Source organism: Peromyscus eremicus, unplaced genomic scaffold (assembly GCF_949786415.1).
Source record: "Peromyscus eremicus unplaced genomic scaffold, PerEre_H2_v1 PerEre#2#unplaced_666, whole genome shotgun sequence".
In the NCBI taxonomy this organism is placed as follows: domain Eukaryota; kingdom Metazoa; phylum Chordata; class Mammalia; order Rodentia; family Cricetidae; genus Peromyscus; species Peromyscus eremicus.
In genome coordinates this window covers 11,927-35,519 of record NW_026734902.1, presented here as the reverse complement: position 1 = coordinate 35,519, position 23,593 = coordinate 11,927, and the positions used below count along the sequence as shown (strand labels likewise).

At 42.8% G+C, this 23,593-nt stretch overlaps 1 protein-coding gene across 1 annotated transcript; it reads left to right on the top strand.

Annotated features, from left to right (window-relative positions):
- Positions 1 to 6,813: 6,813 nt before the first annotated feature.
- LOC131901921 (mortality factor 4-like protein 2) lies at positions 6,814 to 8,305 on the top strand. The gene has a single exon (XM_059252969.1). The coding sequence runs from the start codon at positions 7,294 to 7,296 to the stop codon at positions 8,125 to 8,127; it is 834 nt and encodes a 277-aa protein (XP_059108952.1). The 5' UTR covers positions 6,814 to 7,293; the 3' UTR covers positions 8,128 to 8,305.
- The last annotated feature ends 15,288 nt before the right edge of the window (positions 8,306 to 23,593 follow it).

Genomic DNA, 23,593 nt, shown 5'->3' with positions numbered 1-23,593 from the left:
TTCTGGATAATTTTCCAAAGCTGTGAGTTTGATGACAGAGTGTCTGGTATCTTCCTGTAATGAAGGAACATGGATAGTTAGAGTAATTGGCTTTTACCCTGTAATTAGCTTTTAATAAGAGAAAGAATCGAATGCCAGGGTAAAGGGCATGGCCAATTGAACTAGCATGCATGCCCCATACCAGTTGGGTGAAGGACTTAGCTACAAGGTTCCCCTGTTCACAGCATCCTCTTATGTCAACACAGGAGACATTGGGGGGAAAGTAGTGCTATTTGCCTCTCTGTTGTTTGAAACATTTAGGATGTGGGTCTAGACTCTGAGATCCTCCACTGGTTAAGAGAATCTATCCCTCCTTTTGTATGAGATATGAGGAGTAATTTACCTTTAAGATAAAGAGGATTTTTTTTCTGTTTTGGCTTACAGGGTTGGAGCTGGTCAGGCCTACACACTCAGAGGCAGAGGCAGCAGACTTCTGGCAGGTCTTATTTCCAATGCATCCTTGTCCTGAAATGAGGCTAGCATGCAGCTTACTATAAGGAAAAGCTTACCAGCTTACCCAAGAGAACTTGTGCTCCATTCAGGGGAACTGCTTGAGCTTAGGGGGTTTCCTGCAATGCAAGTATATTGAAATTTAACCCATTTTATTCAAGTATTCAGTCTTTTATAACCAATTTCTATACAAGATTTTGAATATTATTTTACATTAAACAAACTTTAAGTTTACTTCAAACTTGTTTTTTTTACTTGATTTAGACTTAATATTGACAACATATACAGGATAAAATATGATGGGATATAAAAATTGGTGGTGAAGTCACATGGCATGTCCTTTCTTTAATCCTAGTAAAGATGGTGTCTGAGTCACATGGCTGCCAAGATGGTGGCAAGCCACATAGTTGTTATGTAATCCAAGGTGAGCATAGGTCATCAGCCAAGAGGGCAGCAAGTCACATGGTACTCCAAGGTGAGCCCATCAGGCACACAATCTTTTCCTAAACAATAGTTGAATCCAAGTTACATACATGATATGTAGTTATAGCAAATTAAAATTACCTATACATAGATTTTTAAAATCATATTCAATGAATTTATGAATTCTAAAATAGAGAAAGTTAAAATTTCAATAAAAGCTTTAAAGATAGTAAACAAAACCAAGGAAATGGAAGGGCGTATTTAGAGTTTTAAAAAAATGGAATATGTGATAAGCAACAGTGATCCTTATTGTGAATAGTTTACATTTTAGCTGTTTTAAAATACATAGTGTCTTTTCCTGTGTTGTTCTGTTTTGCTCTCCTTTTCCCTGTCACAGAGGTTAAGTGGAGAGCCTGACCTAGGACAGAGACTTTTGAGGAAACTTGTAAACAAACATGCCTGGGTCTAAAGCAGATGGGCCAAAATTCAACTCCAGAGCTTCCTTCTCAGTAGAGCAGAACAGCATGAAACAATTCGTTCAGTATTATCTCTATCTAAAAGATATTTAACCTCTGTAAAACTGAACCCAGTGATCTATATATTCATATCCAGTTGGTATGTATCTGCATATGGGAGCTCACAACTTGAAATGCTTTTACCTTTTAGCTAAGAAAGATATCATCAGGATTTTCCAGGTTTGGAGAGGCGGAAACATAAGTAGGCCAAAAACATAAGGCAAAGAGGCATAAGGCAAAACAGTTCTATGAAGATACAAGTTCAGAGGCCCAGCAGAAAAGAAGGACATTCCACTTCTAAATGTGGTAGTAAACCAGAGCCTTGAGAAAGATTTAAGGGAGCCAGGAGTTTTATTTGGGATGGGGCTCAGATCATGCTGCCATTCCACCTTATGGGTTATTTATAATTCTGATGGCTGGAACATTCTCTACTTTTCTCAGTAAATTTTCTTGCTTAATCTAACCAAAAGTTAATTTGTTTTGTGGTGATTTGAATGAGAATGCTCCCTGTAGGCTCTTCTGTTTGAATGTTTGGTTCCTAGTTAGTAGAACTATCTGAAAAGGATTAGGAAGTTGTGGCCTTGTTCAAAAGCCAGTGTAAGGCCAAGTGGATCACAACATAAGCTCTCAAGCACATGCCTGCCTACCTAGCACTGTGTTTCCCATCATCATGGAAATGTCATAATTGATTTTATACACTGTTTTTCTATTCCATATTTTATTAATTTCCACTCAAATCTCCATTATTTTATTTTTTTCTTGTTTTACATTTACTTATTTTTTTTCAAGTTTCTTGAGACAAAAGGTCAGGTTATTGAGCTGATACTTTTTTAAAAAGATTTAAAAAACTGTGTGTGTGTGTGTGTGTGTGTGTGTGTGTGTGTGTGTGTGTGTGTTCTTTGTATGTATGAGCATGTACATATGGGTGGTTAAAGAGCTCACAAGGCATCATATCCCTTGAATGTAGAGTTGCAAATGGTTGTGACTATTGGATGTGGCTTGTGAGAACCAAACTAGGGTCCTTTGCAAGAACAGCAATGTGGGAGCCCACAGTGACTCCAGCTTATGGTTTGATTCCATCTTGACTTATGGTTAGAAAGTTCAAGCTGGTTTTCGATCTTCAAGGCTGAATAACAGGATGACTGGCCAAAGGCATGGTTACTAGAGGTTTTGCTCTTCAATGCCAAATGTTTGGCTAAAGGAGTGGTTACTAGATGTTTTGAGAATTCAGGAGGTGTTCACTCTTGTTTGGTTCTTGAACCATGGTAAGGAGGCCTTTTGCTCCCCTTGTTTTGGGTATAAAAAGGCTATAAGAAATAAACTTGGGGCTGCTGCAGTATTCACTGAGAGCTCTCCTGATTCTATCTTCTGTCTCTTTCTTTCTTAATCCTCACTCCCCTATTCAGGTGCTGTTTGATAAGTTGGCTGGTCCCAACATAGCAAGGGCTTGTAACTCCACAATCTCTCTAGCCCCCTTTTCTTTTTTTCTTGTAAACAGGCACCCATCATTTAAAATTTTCCCTAAGCACTAATTTAGTAATGTCTTATAGATATTCATATATTTTGTCTTCATTTGCATTTTTAACTTCCAGCATATTTTCTCTGTAGTTGAACTTTCAGTTCTCCTGCTTCAGCTGTCCAAGTGGCTGGTATTGTAGGCCTTCTCTACCAGGCATGGTGTTTTTGATGTATTTTCTAATTTCCCCTTTTTGTTTCTTTTACACATTGTTATACAATTTAATTTTCACAGATTTTAATTTTAATTAAATTTTAATTTTCATAAATTTTATTGTTATTGATTTCTAATATTATTCCAATGTGGTTAAAGAGCATACTTAGTTCTATACCTTTCTTTTCTTTTCTTTTTCTTGCCAGTGTATGATCTAACATGGAAAATGTTCTTCATGCACTTGAGAAAAATGTCTATTCTACTACTCTTGGGCAGATTGTTGTGTAGATGTATTTCTAGGACTATTGACTATTTGGTTCTTAGTGTTGTCCACATCTTTTACCTCATTGTTAACTTCTCTCTATTGTTCTGTTACTGAAAGTAGTTATTGAAATCTCCAGTTAGTATTTTTGAATTATCTATTGTATTTCTGTGACTTTTTGCTTCATGCATTTTGTTTTCTGTTCTTAGATGTTCACATGTTCATAATTGTGATAGCTTCCTGATGGTTAAATGCTTTCCTCATTAGAAAGCATTGTTTATCCTGTAATGTTTTTGTTTTAAAGTGTGTTTTGTCTGATACGTATATTGCTCTAGCTTTCTTAGGGTTGCAATTTATATCTTGTATCTTTTCCCACTTTTTAAAAACTTTCAATCTATCTGCATATTTTTTGAGACACACAGTTTAAAAGATTAATTTATTGTTCTTACATTCTCAGGGTGAATGGAAATGAACACATTGTCATACTCAGAAGCAGCCCAACCCTAGAGGAAATGGAGAAAGGGAGGATGGAAAGAGATCTATTCTTTTTCAGTGATGAGAGGCTGGAGATGACACTCCTTTCTTTTCCTCTGCAGGGACCACAAGTCTAGAGTTTCTCCACACCATTGCACTCAGGATTGAAGAGTAAGAACCAAGTGATTTAGGCAGAAAGAGTCAGGGGAAGGAAGTCGCATTGATCAAGAAAGATAAGTAGGGCATGCATACCTTTAATGTCAGCACCGAGGACACAGAAGCTTGGGGGATCTTTGAGAGCTTAAGGACAACCCGGTCTTTAAGAAAAGTAAAGAAAAGGAAGACTAAGGACAACCTGGTCTTTAAAAATAGGTAAAGGAAAGGAAGGCTCCCCACCCTCTCTGCTTGCCATTACTATGACATCAGAGTGGTGGTCCAATCATGTGGCTATGGAACGTAGTACAATTTACATAAGACTACTGATTGGTTGACAGGCATAAGCCCACCCCCAGATGACATTTGTGTACAGATAGTTGCCAGAGAAACTTGACTTTGAGCTGGCGGTTGGACAGGCTCTTCACTTGCTGCTCCTCTGCCGTCCATAAAAAGAGCTAAATTTGATTAACAGTCAGGAAATTTGATCCTGGTTGTAGAACTATTTCAGACTGCAGACTTCTGGGCTGTGTTCTCAGTCCATTTTTCCAGACAATCCCAGAAAATCTGGGAATCCATTAGTTCTTTGAAGATAAAGCAAGAAGGTTGCTTTAATGAGTTCCAGAAAGAAAGGACCTCATGTTCGTGACCAGCATTTTGCTGAAGGAGATGACTTCATGAAGCCGAGGCCAAGCTACAGGCAAGTCAGAAAGGTGAGAAATCGCTCCTCAAGACAGAAGTCCACTGAGCTGAGGAGTCTTCAACCAGCTCTTCCAGGAAGACCACGGGGCTGCCCTGCCACAAAAAGTTGCTCAAGAAGTTGCTCTGATGAGCAAACCCACACAACAGAGAAAAATCCCTCCACTGAAAAATATCACATTGCAGACAAAAGTCCCATTGATGAGAAGCACTGCACTATAGTTAAGAGCACCTTGGCCAAGAAGCTTCTGTCAGTGGAGAAACATCACAGTGCTGAAAAATGTGCTACAGAGAAGAGTTTCTCTGCTGAGAATCACCCTTCTGATGTAAAAGCTAATACTACAGAGGAAAGTTACTCTGCTGGAAAGCACCACTCTGAGAGGCACCTCTCTGGGAAGAGGCATCACTTATCTAAGAAAAGTCACTCATCCAAAAAGCATCTCTCTGCTGAGAAAGATCTTCTGGCAGAGAGAGGTCGACTTATCAAGAAAAGCCGTCCTACAGAAAAAGGTAATTCTGCAAAGGAAGGTAGTTTCGCTGAGCGAGGTCCCTATGGTGAGAGAGGTCGTGCTATCAAGAGAGGTCAACCTGCAAAGAAAGGTCTTTCTACTAAGAAGGGTTCACCTACTGAGAAAGGTTACTTGGATGGGAGAGGTCCCTCTACTGAGAACCATCACCCTGAAGAGAAAGAGCCCTCAGCTGAGAAACTTAGCTCTGAAGAGAGAGATCAACAGATAGAAAGAGGCTGTTCCATGAAGAGAAGACTTTCCACAGAGAAAGATCTTCCTGTAGGGAGAGGTCACCCCAACACCAGCTGCTCTGTGAAGGAGGGTCGCTCAGTCCAATGGGGTAACTCTGTGGAGAGAAGACCTTCTACAGGTGAAGATCGCCCCAGAAGGAGAGGTCGGCTTAGAAAGGAAAGCCACTCTGCAGAGAAGAGTCACTCATGCAAATGGGGTAACTCTGTGGAGAGAAGACCCTCTACAGGTGAACACCCCACAGGGAGAGGTCGACCTCAGAAGAAACGTTGCCCTGCAGAGGAGGGTCGCTCAGTTGAATGGGGTAACTCTGTGGAGAAAAGACCCTCTACAGGTGTAGATCGCCCCACAGGGAGAGGTGGACTTAGGAAGAAAAGCCACACTGCAGAGGAGAGTCACTCATTCAAATGGGGTAACTCTGTGGAGAGAAAATCCTCTAGAGGTGAAGATCGCCCCACAGGGAAAGGTGGACTTAGGAAGAAAAGCCACTCTGCAGAGGAGAGTCACTCATTCAAATGGGGTAACTCCGTGGAGAGAAGACCCTCTACAGGTGAAGATCGCCCCACAGGGAGTGGTGGGCATAGGAAGAAAAGCCACTCTGCAGAGGAGGATCTCTCAGTCGAAATGAGTAACTGGGCAGGTAAAGGACCCTCTGCAGGTGTATATCAACCTGCAGGGAGATATCGCCCCATCAAAAGCCGTCCTGCAGAGGAGGATTGCTCAGTGGAAAGGGGTAACTATGCAAATAGAGGACTCTTTGCATGGGAAGATATGCCTGCAAGGAGAGGTCTGCCTTCAAAGAAAAGCCACCCTGCAGAGAATGGTCACTCAACAGAGAGGGGTAACTATGCAGAGAGGGAACTCTCTGAAGGTAAAGATAGCCCCACAGGAAGAGGTGGGCTTAGGAAGAAAAGCCGCCCTGCAGAGGAGGGTGGCTCAGTCGAATGGGGTAACTCTGTGGAGAGAAGACCTTCTACAGGTGAAGATCACCCCGCACAGAGTGGTCGGCTTAGGAAGAAAAGCCACTCTACAAAGGAGAGTCACTCATTCGAATGGGGTAACTCTGTGGATAAAAGACCCTCTACAGGTGAAGATCACCCCACAGGGAGAGGTGGGCTTAGGAAGAAAAGTCGCCCTGCAGAGGAGGATGGCTCAGTAGAATGGGGTAACTCTGTGGAGAGAAGACCCTCTACAGGTGAAGATCGCCCCACAGGGAGAGGTGGGCTTAGGAAGAAAAGCCACTCTGAAGAGGTTCGCTTACTGGGATGGGTTAACTCTGTGGAGAGAAGACCCTCTACAGGTGAAGGTAGCCCTGCAGGGAGAGGTGGGCTTAGGAAGAAAAGCCACTCTGCAAAGGAGAGTCATTCATTCGAATGGGGTAACTCTGTGGAGAGAAGACCCTCTACAGGTGAAGATCACCCCACAGGGAGAGGTGGGCTTAGGAAGAAAAGTCACCCTGCAGAGGGTGGTCGCTCAGTCAAATGGGGTAACTTTGTGGAGAGAAGACCCTCTACAGGTGGAAATCACCCCACAGGGAGAGGCTGGCTTTCAAAGAAAAGCTGCCTTGCAGAGGAGGGTCAATCAGCTGAGAAGCGTGACTCTGCAGGGAGGCTACCCTCTGCAGGGAAAGATCGCCCCACAGGAAGAGGTCGGCCTCTGAAGAAAAGCAGTCGTGCTGAGAAACATCTATCTGCTGAGAGAAGTTGCCCTCCCAAAAAAAGACGTCTTGCAGAGAAAGGTGTACCCACCAAGAGATTTTGCTCTGTAGAGAAGGTTCACTCTGGGGAGAGAGGTCACCTTTCTAAGAAAAGTCGCCCTGCAGAGAGACAGCTCTCAGCCAAGAAAGGTAGCATGGAACAGAAGGGTTGCTCTTTCAAGAAAGTTCATTCTGGAGAGAGAGGTCAGTCTTCCCAAAGCAGGTGCACTTTTGAGAAAGGTAACACAGTAGAGAATAGATGCTTTGTGGAGAAAGGTCATCACTCCATGAGGAAAGGCTTTCCTATAGAGAAATCCTCTTCAGGATCCATGCCTAAGGTGCAAGTACGAAAGAACATGCAGAATACTCCACAAAGTAGAAGTGGCAGTGGTACCAGCAAAGTACCCCAGATCCCTCACCAGAATGTGGCTGGGGCTGTCAGCACCTTTCAACGGGAGCAGGCAGTGCAGATGAAAAGGGGAATTATATTGAATGTGCCAGAAGAATTAAAACCATGTCTTGTTGAGGACTGGGACTTGGTAAACAAGCAGAAACAGTTATTCCAACTCCCTGCTCAGAAGAATGTAGATACCATTCTCGCCGAGTATGTCACTTTTGTAAAATCACAAGGAGGGGCTGATAATAGGGAATATTCCGTTGATGAACTTGTGATTGGAATAAGAGAGTATTTCAACAGGATGCTGGGCACCCAGCTGCTCTGCCCCTTTGAAAAACCCCAGTATGCTGAAATCCACCTTGCTCATCCTGATGTTCCAATGTCTCAGGTTTATGGGGCTCCACACCTCCTGAGATTATTTGTGAAAATTGGGACTGCAATGGTCCATTCGTCCCTTAATAGGCCTAGTCTCAGATTAGTATGCAGCTATCTGCCTGATCTTCTTAAATACCTAGCAGAGAATTCCAGTTCTCTGTTTAGTGCCAGTAATTACAAAGTGGCTCCTGCCGAGTATTGTTGCAAAGCCCTGTGATGGTCTGCTGACCACTCCCTGTTATGACCTGGACCAGTAAACATTTCTGTGTTTGCTGTTTTCATTGTGTAGTTGATATCCTTTAAAACTGTCAATGTATAACAGGGCTTAATATTTCAGTTTGCTTATTGTTGTGAACAGAAATAAAAAATATTAAATGCTTCTTTACCACTATTTCAACAACAAATAAATGTTCACTAAAAGAATTTGCGTTGCTTATTTGACAACATTGCTTGAATGTTGTTGCTTCTATCTTTTCCACGTATGAGTTTCTACTAGGAGTTCATATTACATGATAAAATGCCCTCGTTCCTAGTGCCAAAGTTTCAACATAATGGATACACCTCAAACACATGCATACACATAATTAATATATATATAAAATCTTTTAAAATATAAAAAGATTGGAGATGCAGCTAAGGAGGCCCTGGGTTTCCAAAGGGAAAGAAGGAAGAAGAAGAAGAGGAGGGATTGAGAAGAAAAAGGAAGGAAGGGTATAAAGAAGAAGGGAGGAGGGGGAGGTAGAGAGGGGGAGAAGAAGAGGGAGGAGGGAGAGTTAGAGAGGGGGAGGAGAGGAATAGGTGGAGAAGAGGGAGGAGGAAGAAAAGGAAGGAGAAGCAATGGAGGAGGAAAAGGGGAAGGGAGAGGAGAAGAGGGGGAGGAGGAGAACAAGATAGAGGAGGAGAAGGAGGAGGAGAAGGAGGAGAGGGGGAGAAGAAAAGGGAGGAAGAAGGAAATGGGGAGGAGAGGGGGAAAGAAGAGAAGGAGAGGAATGAAGAGAAAAAGGAAGAAGAGAGGAAGAGGAGGAGCAGGAGAAGTTGGAGAAGGAGAGGAGGGGTAGAAAGTGAAGAAGAGGAAGAGAATGAAGAGAAGGAGGGAAAGGAGAAGGGTAGGGAAAGGAGGGATGGAGAAGGAAAGGAGGAAGAGGAGGAAGACAAGGAAGAAGAAGAAGGGGAGTAGTAGAAAGGTTGGAAGAAGGAAGGGGAGGAGGAGAGGAGGAGAAGGGGGAGGAGGAGAAAGAGAGAGGGAAGAGGAAGATAATGTGGGGAAGAACAGAAGGAGGTGGAGGAGGAGGGCAGGAGGATGAAGAGAAGGTGGAGGAGGAAAGGAAGAAGGAAGAGAAGGAGAGGAAGGAGGAGGGGAAAGAGAATAGAGAAAGGAAGGGGAGAAGGGGTAAAGGAGAACAAGAAGTGGGGGAGGGAGGAGAGGAAATAATAGAGGGAAGAGGGTGAGAAGGGAGAAAGGCAGAGAGAAGGAAAGCAGAAAGGAAAGGAAGAAGAGGAGTAGAAAAGTTGGAAGAAGGAGTTGGAGAATGACGGCGGAGAGAAGGGAGGAGAGAGGTAAGGAAGAGGGGGATGGGGAGGAGGGAGAGTGCCAGGCAGCTTTGTCCAGGTGTGGTCAGGAGGGGAAACAGGCCAAGCATGGGCAGAGCCAAAGATGAATCCTGAGTGGCCTTGAGTACAACTGGGGTGTTTAGGGGACACAACTCAGAGGCTAGTCAGTGGACAGCTATTTATTTGGAGGGAACAAGGGAAATTTATATCCTAGGAAAAATATAGTCTCTTGAGTCCGTGTGGTGGTATGTTGTCGATTAGGGCAAGAACCGTGGGGGTGCTTCATTTGCATACTCAGAGGCAACTGAGGTCAGAGGAAGGAACCTTATAAGGTCATAGGAAGCCCAGCCCAGCTGTTTCAGCCTTCAGGTAAGCAGTGAGCAGTTCCTGTAGCCTCGGGGAGCTTATCAGTTGCTAGGTGCATTGGGACATGTCCACAGGAAGCCTAACTGCTTAGGGTCTGCTGGCACCTGGGCAAGGTGTGCAAACAGATTCCTGCCACTCTCAGGATAAGAAAATCTGGGGTTTTAGGCATGCTTCGACCCCTTAGTTTCAGGCCAGCCCCACAGAAGAGGATAAGAAAAAGAAGGGGAAGATGAAGGAAGGAAATAAGGAGGGAGGGTAAGGAGGAAGAGAGGACAAGAAGGAGAGGGAGAAGGAAAGAGACCAGAGAAAGGAGGGGAGGAGGAAAAGGGAATGAAGGAGAAAGAAGGAAATGAGTAGGGAGAGGAGGAAGAGAGGAGAGGAGGAGGGGGAAGAGAGAAGAGGACTATGAAGGAAAGGAGGAGGATAGGGAAGAGAAGAGAAGGAAGAGGGGGAAGAGAAGAGCAGGGGAAGGAGGAGAGGGGGAGCGGAAGGAAGAGGTGAGGAGGATGAAATGGAAAAGGGAATGATGGGGAGGGGAGGGAAAATGTGTGTGTGAGAGAGAGAGACAGAGACACACAGAAACAGAGAGAGAGAGAGAGAGAGAGAGAGAGAGAGAGAGAGAGAGAGAGAGAGAGAGAGAGAGAACCATAGGCAAATTCTGTGAGCCTGCAATACCTGGACCATAGGCAAACAGGTTTGTGTCTTTCTACACTGCCAGAATTTATTGAATAAAAAGAAATTTGCTAAGGTTATCAGTTTCAATGACAGCAATTTTTCACATAATCTCCCTACCCTGGTAGCTAGGCTGAGGCAAATGCAGGTTCATTATTCCAATCTTAATTACTAACACTTACATCACATAGCACAGTAAATATATCTATGTGTATAAGAGTACAGAATAGACATGAGTTAAAGAGGCTGAAGCAAAGTTCAAGAGGCTTCAGAAATGGGCTGAGAAGGAGCCTGTAAGGACAGTGGACCAGATCGGTGCCTGGAGGGAGCTGCTGTTGGAGTCAGGGTTTGAGAGTAAAGCTGTTCCAGCTGTGAGCTTAAAGGCTGAACTCAGGTCTGGGAGCAGGAAACAGTGAATTCAGGTCCAGGTCTATACAAGAGAGCAGGTTAGTGGGAAAATAGTTGAGTAGGCCAGTCAGGGAGTCCTTGATCCTTCATGCATATGCCAGGTATCAAATGATAGGTTGGTGTGGGAGCCATGCCAACACAGTGTTAGGTGTCTATCACTTTATGGGATCCAGGTAAAGGAGTTTTACCCGTTTCTTGGTTTGGTGTATCTGGTAAGTTCTTGGGCCTAGTTTTCCTTATAGGACCTCAATATGCCCACGTGCTGCACAATTTCAATTCACCCAGTAAATGAATAGAGTGGGCCCTCTTCTATTCCCAGGAATAAGTCATTTATCACTCTATGCTGGATGGGTGGTACCTGATAGATGGTACAGCTTCTGGGTCTACCCAGGGACTTCTTGTCCTTCTTCCTCAAAATGGAGCCAGCTGCTTGTAAAATGGAACCTCCTAGGGCACAGCCTGAAAAATCTGTTTCATACAATATAGAGAAATTCAGAGTGGGCATGGCCTGATCACAACAGTAAGGACTAAAACAAAATCAAAGGCAATGCACTAGTTTGAAAGGCTGTGTATGTTTGGAGGTGGGGAGGCACCACAAATTGCCTCAAATATGAATTCTACTGGATAAAACTCCTGAAATTTCTCTAGTCTCATAAAAGGTGTTATCAGTCATGGCTAGATCTGTAGTGGGAACATTGGGGACTAAGCTGTGAAAGTAGGCAGCATGGCCTCTCTAGCTGGTCCTTGGCTTGATCAATGGTACTTTCTTCCCTTGTCCTCATCATCATCTTCATCCTCCTCATCCTCTACGTCCTCTGCTTCTTTTTCCTCCCTGATTTTATCTGTGGCCTTTGTGATGTCCTGTGTCTTCTTGTCAAACCCTTTTGTGACCTTTGGTGACAAAGCTGTCAGAGATGGTGCCATACCCTACTTCTAGATATTGGCATGGAGGCAGTATTTGGGCTGTATATTTCTAGGTATATCCACCATGTCCTTGTAATCAGGTTGTTCATCTGTGTGGCTTCCACTTGCTCTTGTACTCAGAATTCTGAATTGCATATAGTTTCCACTCTAACCATTTTACCATCTCAGTCCTTAGGCATTTTAGCATCAGTCTCAGAGCTGGGTTCAAGATTTGTCCAGGCCTTAGGTCTGTGGGATTAGCTATCTTAGCCAGTCTTGTATTATTCCTAGCTTGGTAGCTTCTGAATTCTTTCTGTTTGGAAGGTTGCTCAGAAAGTCTTTTCCAATCATTCTTGACACCATTTGGCATTGAAAGTTTTCACCTCATAGGTATTTTCTAGCTATACAGTTAGTTTGTACATGTTCATCATCTATGTACCAAAAAGCCATGTTGATAGGCATGTTGTTGCCACTGTAGCTGATGGTGATGTGTGCCTTCTTGGTACTGGGCCAAATATAATGATGGGTTCTGAGTCTCTGTGCATGTCCACCTAGGCCAGGTTTTGGAAATAGCTTCATATAATTGCTCCCAGCTTGTTTGAAGCCCATTATCTTTCTCCTGATCATTGTGGAACTTGCAAGAATCAAAGATGAGTTGAATAAAATAATATTTATGCTTAGATTCCATTAAGTTCTAAGTCCAGTGTCTTAGTTACAGTTTCTGTTGTTCGAATCTTAAATGGTCTTATAATAAAAAACCTGGTATCAGATATTGGGGTAAAAGCTGAAAGATCAGAGAAGCAGAGCAAGCCACAGCCAACCTCACCTCGACAACTCCTCAGCTGATCCTATTTCCAGGAATCCTCAGGCTGAAAGCCTCTGAGTTCTCACCCAAAAGGACTCAGCTGAAAAAAAAAAGCCTTTAGTTCCTGTATCCTCACGCCTTATATACCTTTCTCTGCTCTGCCACATTACTTCCTGGGATTAATGGCATGTGTGCCTCCCAAGCAAATGCATGAGATCCCAAGTGCTGAGATTAAAGGTGTGTGCCACCACTGCCTGCCTCTGTTTCCTCTCCTAGACTAAGTAAATCTCATATAGACCAGGGTGGCCTTGAACTCACAGAGATCCAAACAAATCTCTGCCTCTCGAGTGATAGGATTAAAGGTGTGTGCCACCACTATATGACCTCTATGTCTAATCTAATGGCTGGCTCTGTTCTCTGATTCTCAGGCAAGCTTTATTAGGGTACACAATATATCACCACAGTTTCTATTGCTGTGATGAAACAACATGACCAAAAAGCAAGTTGAGGAGGAAAGGGTTTATTTGGCTTCCACTCAATATTGCTGCTGTTCATTATCGAAGGAAGTCAGGATAGGAACTCAAACAGGGCAGAAATCTGGAGGCAGGAGCAGAGGGGGCTGCTTACTGGCTTGCTTCAAATGGCTTGCTAAGCTTTCCTTCTTATAGAATTCAGGACTACCAGCTCAGGGATGGCACCACCCACAGTGGTGTGGGTCTTCACTCATTGATCACTGACAAAATGCCTGATAGGTGGATCTCATGGAGGCAATTCTTCTACTGAGGTTTCTTCCTCTCTAATGACTCTAGCTTGTGTCAAGTTGACACACAAAACCAGCCAGTACAAATGACCCCTTGTCAACTTGACACACAAACATCACTATTAAGCCACAACCCTTCCTTTCTTATTCATGCCCGAGATCTCATATTAAAAACATAAATCACTTTAAAATAGCCACTCTTTTAAAATCCAAAGTGTTTTAAAATTCACTCTCAACTGTTGGCTCCAGTAAAATATGTTCTTACTTCAAGAGGGAAAAATCAGGGCATAGTCACAATCAAATCAAAGCAAAACCAAATTCCAACTGTCCAGTGTCTGGGATCTATTCACGATCTTCTGGACCCCTGCAAAGGGCTTGGGTTACTTCTCCAGCTTTGCCCTCTGCAGCACACACAGCTTGACTTCTAGGTTCCAGCTGGTGCACTCTGCTGCTGCTGCTGCTGCTGCTGCTGCTGCTGCTGCTGCTGCTGTTCTTGGTGGTCATCTCATGGTACTGGCATCTCTGAAGCTGCTGGAGTCTTCTGCTGACCCTGGGCAGCACCTTTACCAACAGCATCTCATAGGCTCTCTTCATGGTGCCAAGCCTCAACTTCTTTTCATGACCCCTTCAATCCCAGGCCTTCAACTGTTATTGAGGCTGCATCTTTACCAATGGCCTTTCCTGGCCTCTCACAGTGCCAAGCCTCAGCTGCTCTCCATGACTCCTCCATGCCTTCAAAACCAGAACCACCTGAATGATTTTTATACATTACCAAGTCTGGCTGCCAGCACGAGGTACAACCTTGGCCACCTCTAGAGCACAGCTTCTGTGTGCTGATTCTCAGGAAACACTTCCCAGAAGTTTTCACCCCAATGATGCTTGCCTCTTCTTAATTGCCTCTAAATTCTCAGTTCCAGCCTACCAGCATTGAGTATCCCAGCAAAGCAAGGGTTTTGCTTCAGTAATTCTGGTATTTGGTTAATCACAACTGATTCTTCATCCCCAGCTAACGAGAACCACGGGATCTTAAATCAAAATAGCAATCAGCCCTGATAGAGTCTTTAATCTTCTCTGTGAAATTTAACAAGATAGGTCTTAATCCTCTACATCGCTCTCAACATTGCTATCGTCCAAGCTCCCACAGAACATCCCATTGAGCTCTCAACACTTCATGGCTTTTCAAGCCCAAAGTTCCAAAGTCCTTTCACAATCCTCCCAAAACATAGTCAGGTCTGTCATAGCAAATCCCCACTACACTGGTACCAACTTGTCTCAGCTAGGGTTTCTATTGCTGCAACAAAACACCATGACCAAAAAACAAGTTGAGGAGGAAAGGGTTTATTTGGCTTACACTTCCAGAATACTGTTTATCTTTGGAGGAAGTTGGGACAGGAACTCAAACAGGGCAAGAACCTGGAGGCAGAAGCTGTTGCAGAGGCCATAGAGGGGTGCTGCTTACTGGTTTGCTCTCCATGACTTGCTCATCCTCTTTTCTTATAGAACCCAGGAACACCAGCCCAGGGATGGCTTTACCCACCATGGGCTGGGATCTACTCATTGATCAATAATTGAGAAAATGCCTTACAGCTGATCTCATGGAGGCATTTCCTCAACTGAGGCTCCTTCCTTTCTGATGACTCTAGCTTTTGTCAAGTTAATGCAAAAACCAGCCAGTATGTGCACCTACCTCCAACTGGAACTGCTCCTTGAAGATGGTAGGCTGAACTGCATGCAAGGAGACCAAGTAGCACAGGATCACGGAGGCATGGTAGTCACCGAGGTGGTAGTCAAAGCTGGTGGCACTCCAGATTTGAAAGATTGTAGGCCAGCAGTTTTGTTGCATAGACCTCAACTAGTAACCTCAAACTTCCTGCAGGAAGCAGATATTTGGGTCTGATAATTTTAAAATGGTAGTCTGAAAATATCAGTCTTTGGATTATTTCATCCAGTCATAAATGTTATGATTGATAATAATTAGATTTTTCTTCCATTTGAATTTTTTTACCCATACTTGTCTTTTTTTGTTCGTCTATTTTTAATCTTTTCTTGCCTTCAGTGACTGTCTTCTAATGTTACATTTTAATTTGTTTAATGGTTTTTCACTATATAATTTTTTTTGTTATTTCCTTAGTATTTACTTTATGGGTTACTATTTATATATATATTCTTATGGCATTTTAAATTACATTATTTATTTATTGTAGGTGTGGGGAGCATGCACGACACATGAGTGTGGAGGTCAGGAATTGCTGGAATTGGTTTTCTCGTTCCATTATATGAGTTCTGGGGAACTGAACTCTGGTGATTAAGTTTGGCAGAAAGTGCCTCTGCCTGCTGAGTTATATCACAGTCCCGATTTACATATTTGATTTCTTTTTTGACACTTTCATATATGCATATAATACATTCTTACCACACTCATTACCCTACCTTCTCATATCCCTCTCTCACCACTGCCGACCTCAACTCCTCCCAAGAAGTTTCTCCTCCCACTGTTAAGTTTTTTGTTTTATCTGTTTTTGCGACCCACTGAGTTTAAACAGGGCATAGGTATGGAACTCTCCACTGGCCCATGTGTAATTCCCTGGTGGCTACACTGAAGACAATGATCCCCATTCACCAAAAGTCAACAACTGCTAGTAACTGTTTAGGGAGGGGCTGGGCTCCTTGAGCCCTTGCTCCCATCCATGACTGAATGTTGACAAGCCCTGTCTTATGCAAGTCTCATGTAACTGCAGCTCTGCAAGTTGATGAGTGAATGGGCCATGTTCTGTCCTGAAGCAGCATTCCACAGTCCTTCTCTCCATCATCCAGCTCTTACATTCTTCCTGTCCTTTCTTCCAGGATCTCCCCTGAGTCTTGGAGAGAGTGATAAGGATACTCAATTTAGGGTGAGTATTTAGAAGTCACTTATTCATAGCACTTTTATCAGCCACGAGTCTCTGTATTACCACTGTTCACTACAAAAAGAAGGTTCTCTGCTCAAGGCAGAGAGAAGCACTATTTTGTGGATGTAAACATAAAAATCTAGAAACTACTTAGACAACCTGTCCATTCAGTAAAACAAAAGTAGTAGGTTCATCCTTATGGCCTAAGACCTCCCCAACCATGTGCCTTTGACCAGATATATAGGACGAGATAATGCATTCCTTCCTGTGGACCAGGCCTCAAATCCAATATGAAAGCAGTTGGTTACTCCATAAAAATCATGCTACTATTGCACCAGTGGACATATCTTACTTGGCAGGTTGATGTTATAGCTTTCAGGAGTAACAGCTGACTTTTCTCTTCCAGATGCCTTTATAACAACTTCAAGCTCCATGAAAGCTAGGCAGCAGAGAGGAAAAATCCTAGTTTAGTTCTACTATGATTTCTCTATGTCCTGTAACCAAAGTGTGTGGTATTTTCAGTCATAGGTGTTGTTGTTGTTGTTGTTTTACTCTTTTGCTTTTTGCTCTTTGTTCTTTTAGGGGGTACCATATGGAAATTTGAGAACCCCATGTTAGGTACCAAAATGTAGCTGGTTGTTTTTTACTCTTTGACTCTTTGGGGGTCCACCACCCAGCTCCCAAATAAGTCACACACACACACACACACACACACACACACACACACACACACACACGCTTATTCTTACTTATAAATGCCCGGCCTTAGCTTGGCTTATTTCTAGCCAGTTTTTCTTAACTTAAATTATCCCATCTACCTTTTGCCTCTGGGTTTTACCTTTTCTTACTTCTGTGTATATTACTTTTACTTCTACTCCATGGCTGGCTGTGTGGCTGTGTGGCTGGCCCCTAGCATCCTTCTCTCCTCCTTTTCTTTTTCCGTGATCTTTCTTCTCTTTTTCTCCTTCTATTTATTCTCTCTGTCTGCCAGCTGCAGATGTAACAGTCTTATTAAATAAGAAACACAGAGCCAAATGCAGAGTTAAAATCCCAATGCATCAGAGCAGTAGCTAAAAGCTGATACTAAAACTGCCTTCTTACCACCCTAAAATCCTTCCTCCCCCTCTTCTGCAGGACTCCCCAAGCTCTGCCTAATGTTTGGTTATGGGTCTCTGCATCTGTTTCCATCAGTTGCTGGGTAAAGCCTCTCTGATGACACCAATCTTATCAACTTTTATAGTATATATCACACAAAGTCTATCTATCTATCTATCTATCTATCTGTCTATCTATCTATCTATCTAAGTATTTGGAGGGGAGTGGCACTATCTTATCTATCCATCCATCCATCTATCTATGTATTTGGAGGGGAGTAGCAGAATGGTTAAAAAATGTTGACGAGGGATCTTGCCCCGGACTTCCCTTCTGGAGCACAGGTGAGAGCCCTGGCTGAGCCCGGACCCCATCCCTGGGCACCAGCCACTCCGGGGAAGACCTGCCCAACTTGGCCCCAGGTTCAGGCCACCCCACCGGGCAGGTTCCATTCTAGCCCCACCGTGAAGGAACCCTTTCTCCAAGACCCCCGGCAGACCCTGCAATCTCCACACCCTGCCCCCACGCCCATCTGCCCGAGCCCCCAGCCTCTTCCTGAGACTTAGAGGCCGGCCCCCAGCTCACATCTTGCCCCGGACTTCCCTTCTGGAGCACAGGTGAGTGCCCTGGCTTGACCCAGACACCATCCCTGGGCACCAGCCACTCCAGGAAAGACCTGCCCAACTTGGCCCCAAGTTCTGGCCACTGGGCAGGTTCCCTTCTAGCCCCACCGGGAAGGATCCCCTTCTCCAAGACACCTGGCAGACCCTGCAGTCTCCACGCCCTGCCCCCACGCCCATCCGCCTGAGCCCCCAGCCTCTTCCTGAGACTTAGAGGCCAGCCCCCAGCTCCCATCTTGCCCCGGACTTCCCTTCTGGGAGAGAGAGAGAGAGAGAGAGAGAGAGAGGAGAGAGAGAGAGAAGAGCTCCCCTCCGGCCCTGGACTTCCCTTCTGGACAAGAGCTCCCAACCTGCCAGGACTTCCTTTCTGGAGAAGAGCTCCCATCTTGCCCCAGAGTTCCCATTTGGAAAAGAGACCTCCCATCTGGACAAGAGAGAGAGACTTCATGAATCTGTCAGCTCTGTCTGAACCAAGTGTGCTGATAAGACCAAGAACGAACCACAAGGAGATGGGCAGACATCAAGGCAGAAATACATACAACAAAATGAATAGCAATACAATATCACCAGAACATAGCTCTCCTCCAACATCTATACCTGAACATCAAAAATAGGAAGAAGCAGAAGAAAACAGCCTTATGAATGACATCATGAAGAAGGTAGAGGCTTGTGTAGAGGAAAAGACAAAAACATGGGAAGAACACTGTAAACAACTAGAGGAAAGGGCAAACAAATTAGAAGAAAACAATAAAGTCCTGGAGGAAAACAATAAAGTACTGAAAGAAAATCAAGAAAAAGCAATGAAACAAATGAAGGAAACAGTCCAAGACCTGAAAAGGGAAATAGAAAAAATGAAGAAGACACAAACAGAGGGAATGCTGGAAATAGAAAATCTGAGTAAATGATCAGGAACTTCAGATGCAAGTATAACCAACAGAATGCAAGAGATGGAAGAAAGGATCTCTGGAATTGAAGATACAGTAGAAGAAAGAGATTCATCAGTCAAAGAAAACACTAAAGCCAACAAAGTCATGAACCAAAATGTCAAAGAAATTTGGGACACCATGAAAAGAACAAACCTATGAATAATAGGGGTAGAAGAAGGAGAAGAATACCAACTCAAGGGCACAGAAAATATATTCAAATTCAACAAGATCATAGAAGAAAACTTTCTCAACTTAAAGAAGGAAATGCCTATAAAGATACAAGAAGCCTATAGAACACCAAACACACTAGACCCCCCAAAAAAGTCCCCTCGCCACATAATAATTAAACAACTAAATGTACATAATAAAGAAAGAATATTAAGAGCAGCAAAGGAAAAAGGCCAAGTGACTTATAAAGGCAAACCCATCAGAATAACACCCGATTTCTCAATGGAGACTTTGAAAGCCAGAAGGACCTGGACAGATGTAATGCAGACATTAAGAGACCATGGATGCCAGCCTAGACTAATATACCCAGCAAAACTTTCAATCATCATAGATGGAGCGAACAAGACATTCCAAGACAAAGCCAGATTTAAACAATACCTATCCACAAACCCAGCCCTACAGAAAGCACTAGAAGGAAAATTCCAACCTAAGGAAGTCAGATACACCCTCGAAAACACAGGCAATAGATAAAGCCATAGAAGTAAACCCCTACGAAGAGAAGTACACACACATTACCACCAAAAAATATCAGAAATGAACAATCACTGGTCATTAACATCCCTCAATATCAATGGACTTAATTCACCTATAAAAAGACATAGGCTTACAGAATGGATACGAAAGCAGGACCCATCTTTCTGCTGCATACAAGAAACACATCTCAAATTCAAAGATAGACACTACCTAAAAATAAAAGGCTGGGAAAAGACTTTCCAACCAAACAGTCTTAAGAAACAAGCAGGTGTAGCCACCCTGATATCCAGCAAAATAGACTTCAAACTAAAATCAATCAAAAGAGATCAAGAAGGGCATTACATACTCATCACAGGAAAGATCCACCAAGATGAAGTCTCAATTCTGAACATTTATGCCCCAAACACAAGGGCACCCACATATGTAAAAGAAACATTACTAAAGCTTAAATCACATATAAAACCCTACACATTAATAGTGGGAGACCTCAACACCCCACTTTCACCACTGGACAGAACTCCCAAATCAAAACTTAGAGAAATAAAGAACTGATGTCATGACTCAAATGGACTTAATCGGTATCTACAGAACATTCCATCCTAACAAAAAAGAATATACCTTCTTCTCAGCACCCCATGGAACCTTCTCTAAAATCGACCACATACTTGGCCACAAAACAAATCTAAACAGATACAAAACAATTGGAATAACCTCCTGTGTTCTATCAGACCACCATGGTCTAAAGTTAGATTTCAACAACAACAAAAACTACAGAAAACCTACAATCTCATGGAAACTGAATAACACTCAACTGAATCACCAATGGGTTAAGAAAGAAATAAAGAAAGAAATTAAAGACTTCATAGAGATCAACAAAAATGAAGACACCACATATCCAAACCTATGGAACATGGAAATTCATAGCACTAAATGCCCACATAAAAAAGTTGGAGAAATCTCACACTAGTGACTTAACAGCACACCTGAAAGCTCTAGAACAAGAAGAAGCAAAGTCTCCCAGGAAAAATAGATACCAGAAAATTATCAAAGTGAGAGCTGATATCAATAAAATAGAAACAAAGAGAAGAATACAAAAAATTAATGAAACAAAGAGTTGGTTCTTTGAGAAAATCAACAAGATAGACAATCCCTTATCCAAACTAACCAAAAGACAGAGAGAGAGCATCCAAATCAACAAAATCAGAAATGAAGAGGGGGACATAAAAACAGACACTGAGGAAATCCAGAGAATCATCAGGTCATACTTCAAAAACCTCTACTCCACAAAACTGGAAAACCTAAAAGAAATGGATAACTTTCTGGATAGGTACCACATACCTAAGTTAAATCAAGACCAGATAAACTATGTAAATAGTCTAATGACCCCTAATGAAGTAGAAACAGATATTAAAGGATTCCCAACCAAAAAAAAGCCCAGCACCAGATGGTTTCAGTGCAGAATTCTACCAGATCTTCAAAGAAGAGTTAATACCAATACTCTCTAAATTGTTCCACACAATAGAAACAGAAGGAACATTACCAAACTCCTTCTATGAGGCTACGATTACCCTGATTCCTAAACCAAACAAGGATACAACAAGGAAAGACAACTACAGACCAATCTCCCTCATGAACATTGATGCAAAAATACTCAATAAAATACTGGCAAACAGACTCCAAACACACATCAAAACAATTATTCACCATGATCAATTAGGCTTCATTCCAGGGATGCAAGGGTGGTTCAACATATGAAAGTCCATCAATGTAATACACCATATAAACAAACTCAAAGGAAAAAAACCACGTGATCATCTCACTAGATGCAGAAAAGGCATTTGACAAAATCCAATACCCCTTCATGATAAAGGTCTTGGAGTGATCAGGAATACAGGGAACATACCTAAACATAATAAAGGCAATTAACAGCAAGCCAACAGCCAACATCAAATTAAATGGAGAGAAACTCAAAGCAATTCCACTAAAATCAGGAATGAGACAAGGCTGTCCACTCTCCCTATACTTATTCAATATAGTACTTGAAGTTCTAGCCAGAGCAATAAGACAACATAAGGAGATTAAGGGGATACAAATTGGAAAGGAAGAAGTCAAGCTTTCCCTATTTGCAGATGACATGATAGTATACTTGAGTGACCCCAAAGATTCCACCAAGGAACTGACACAGCTTATAAACACCTTCAGCAACATAGCAGGATACAAGATCAACTCAAAAAAATCAGTAGCCCTCCGATATACAATGGATAAAGAAGCTGAGAAGGAAATCAGAGATACATCACCCTTCCAATAGCTACAAATGACATAAAATACCTTGGGGTAACACTAACCAAGCAAGTGAAGGACCTATATGACAAGAACTTTAAGTCCCTGAAAAAAGAAATTGAAGATGTCAGAAAATGGAAAGATCTCCCATGCTCATGGATAGTAAGGACTAACATAGTAAAAATGTCAATCTTACCAAAAGCAATCTACAGATTCAATGCAATCCCCATCAAAATACCAACACAATTCTTCACAGACCTGGAAAGAATAATACTCAACTTCATATGGAAAAACAAAAAAAAACAGGATAGCCAAAAGAATCCTGTATAATAACACAACCTCTGGCGGCATCATGATCCCTGACTTCAAGCTCTAGTAAAGAGCTACAGTAATAAAAACAGCTTGGTACTGGCATAAAAACCGACATGTGGACCAATGGAATCGAATTGAAGACCCTGACCTTAATCCGCACACCTATGAACATATAATTTTTGACAAAGAAGCCAAAAGTGTACAATGCAAAAAAGAAAGCATCTTCAAAAATGGTGCTGGCCTAACTGGATATCAATATGTAGAAGGCTGCAAATAGATCCATATCTATCACCATGCACAAAACTTAAGTCCAAGTGGATCAAGGACCTCAACATAATTCCAGTTACTCTGAACCTGCTAGAAGAGAAAGTAGGAAGTAGTCTTGAACGCATTGGCATAGTAGACCACTTCCTAAATAGAACACCAGTAGCACAGACACTGAGAGAAACAATCAATCAATGGGACCTCTTGAAACTGAGAAGCTTTTGTAGAGCAAAGGATATGGTCAACAAGGCAAAGCGACAGCCTACAGAATGGGAAAAGATCTTCACCAACCCCACAACTGACAGAGGACTGATATCCAGAATATATAAGGAACTCAATAAATTAGACATCAAAATGCCCAACAGTCCAATTAAGAAATGGGCTATAGAACTAAAAAGAGAATTCTCAACAGAGGAAACTCAAATGGCTGAAAGACATTTAAGGAATTGTTCGACATCCCTAATCATCAGGGAAATGCAAATCAAAACAACTCTGAGATACCACCTTATGCCTGTCAGAATGGCTAAGATCAAAAACACTGAACACACCTTATGCTGGAGAGGATGTGGAGCTAGGGGAACTCTCCTCCACTGCTGGTGGGAATGCAAGCTTGTTCAACCACTTTGGAAATCAATATGGCGCTTTCTTAGAAAATTGGGAATCCATCTCCCCCAAGATCCAGCTATACCACTCTTGGGCATATACCCAAGGAATGCACAACCACACCACAAGAGCACTTGTTCAGCTATGTTCATATCAGCATTGTTTGTAATAGCCAGAACATGGAAACAACCTAGATGCCCTTCAGCTGAAGAGTGGATAAACAAAATGTGGTACATATACACAGTGGAGTACTACTCAGCAGAGAAAAACAATGACATAATGAGGTTTGCAGACAAATGGATGGATCTAGAAAAAATCATCCTGAGTGAGGTAACCCAGACTCAGAAAGACAATCATGGTATGTACTCACTCATAGGAGGATACTAGATGTGGAACAAGGATGACTGGACTGCTACTCACATCACCAGGGAGGCTACCTGGAAAACAGAACCCCAAGAAAGACACAGGGATCGCCCAATGACAGAGATATGGAATGAGATCTACATGAACAGCCTGGACATGAGGGGGGGT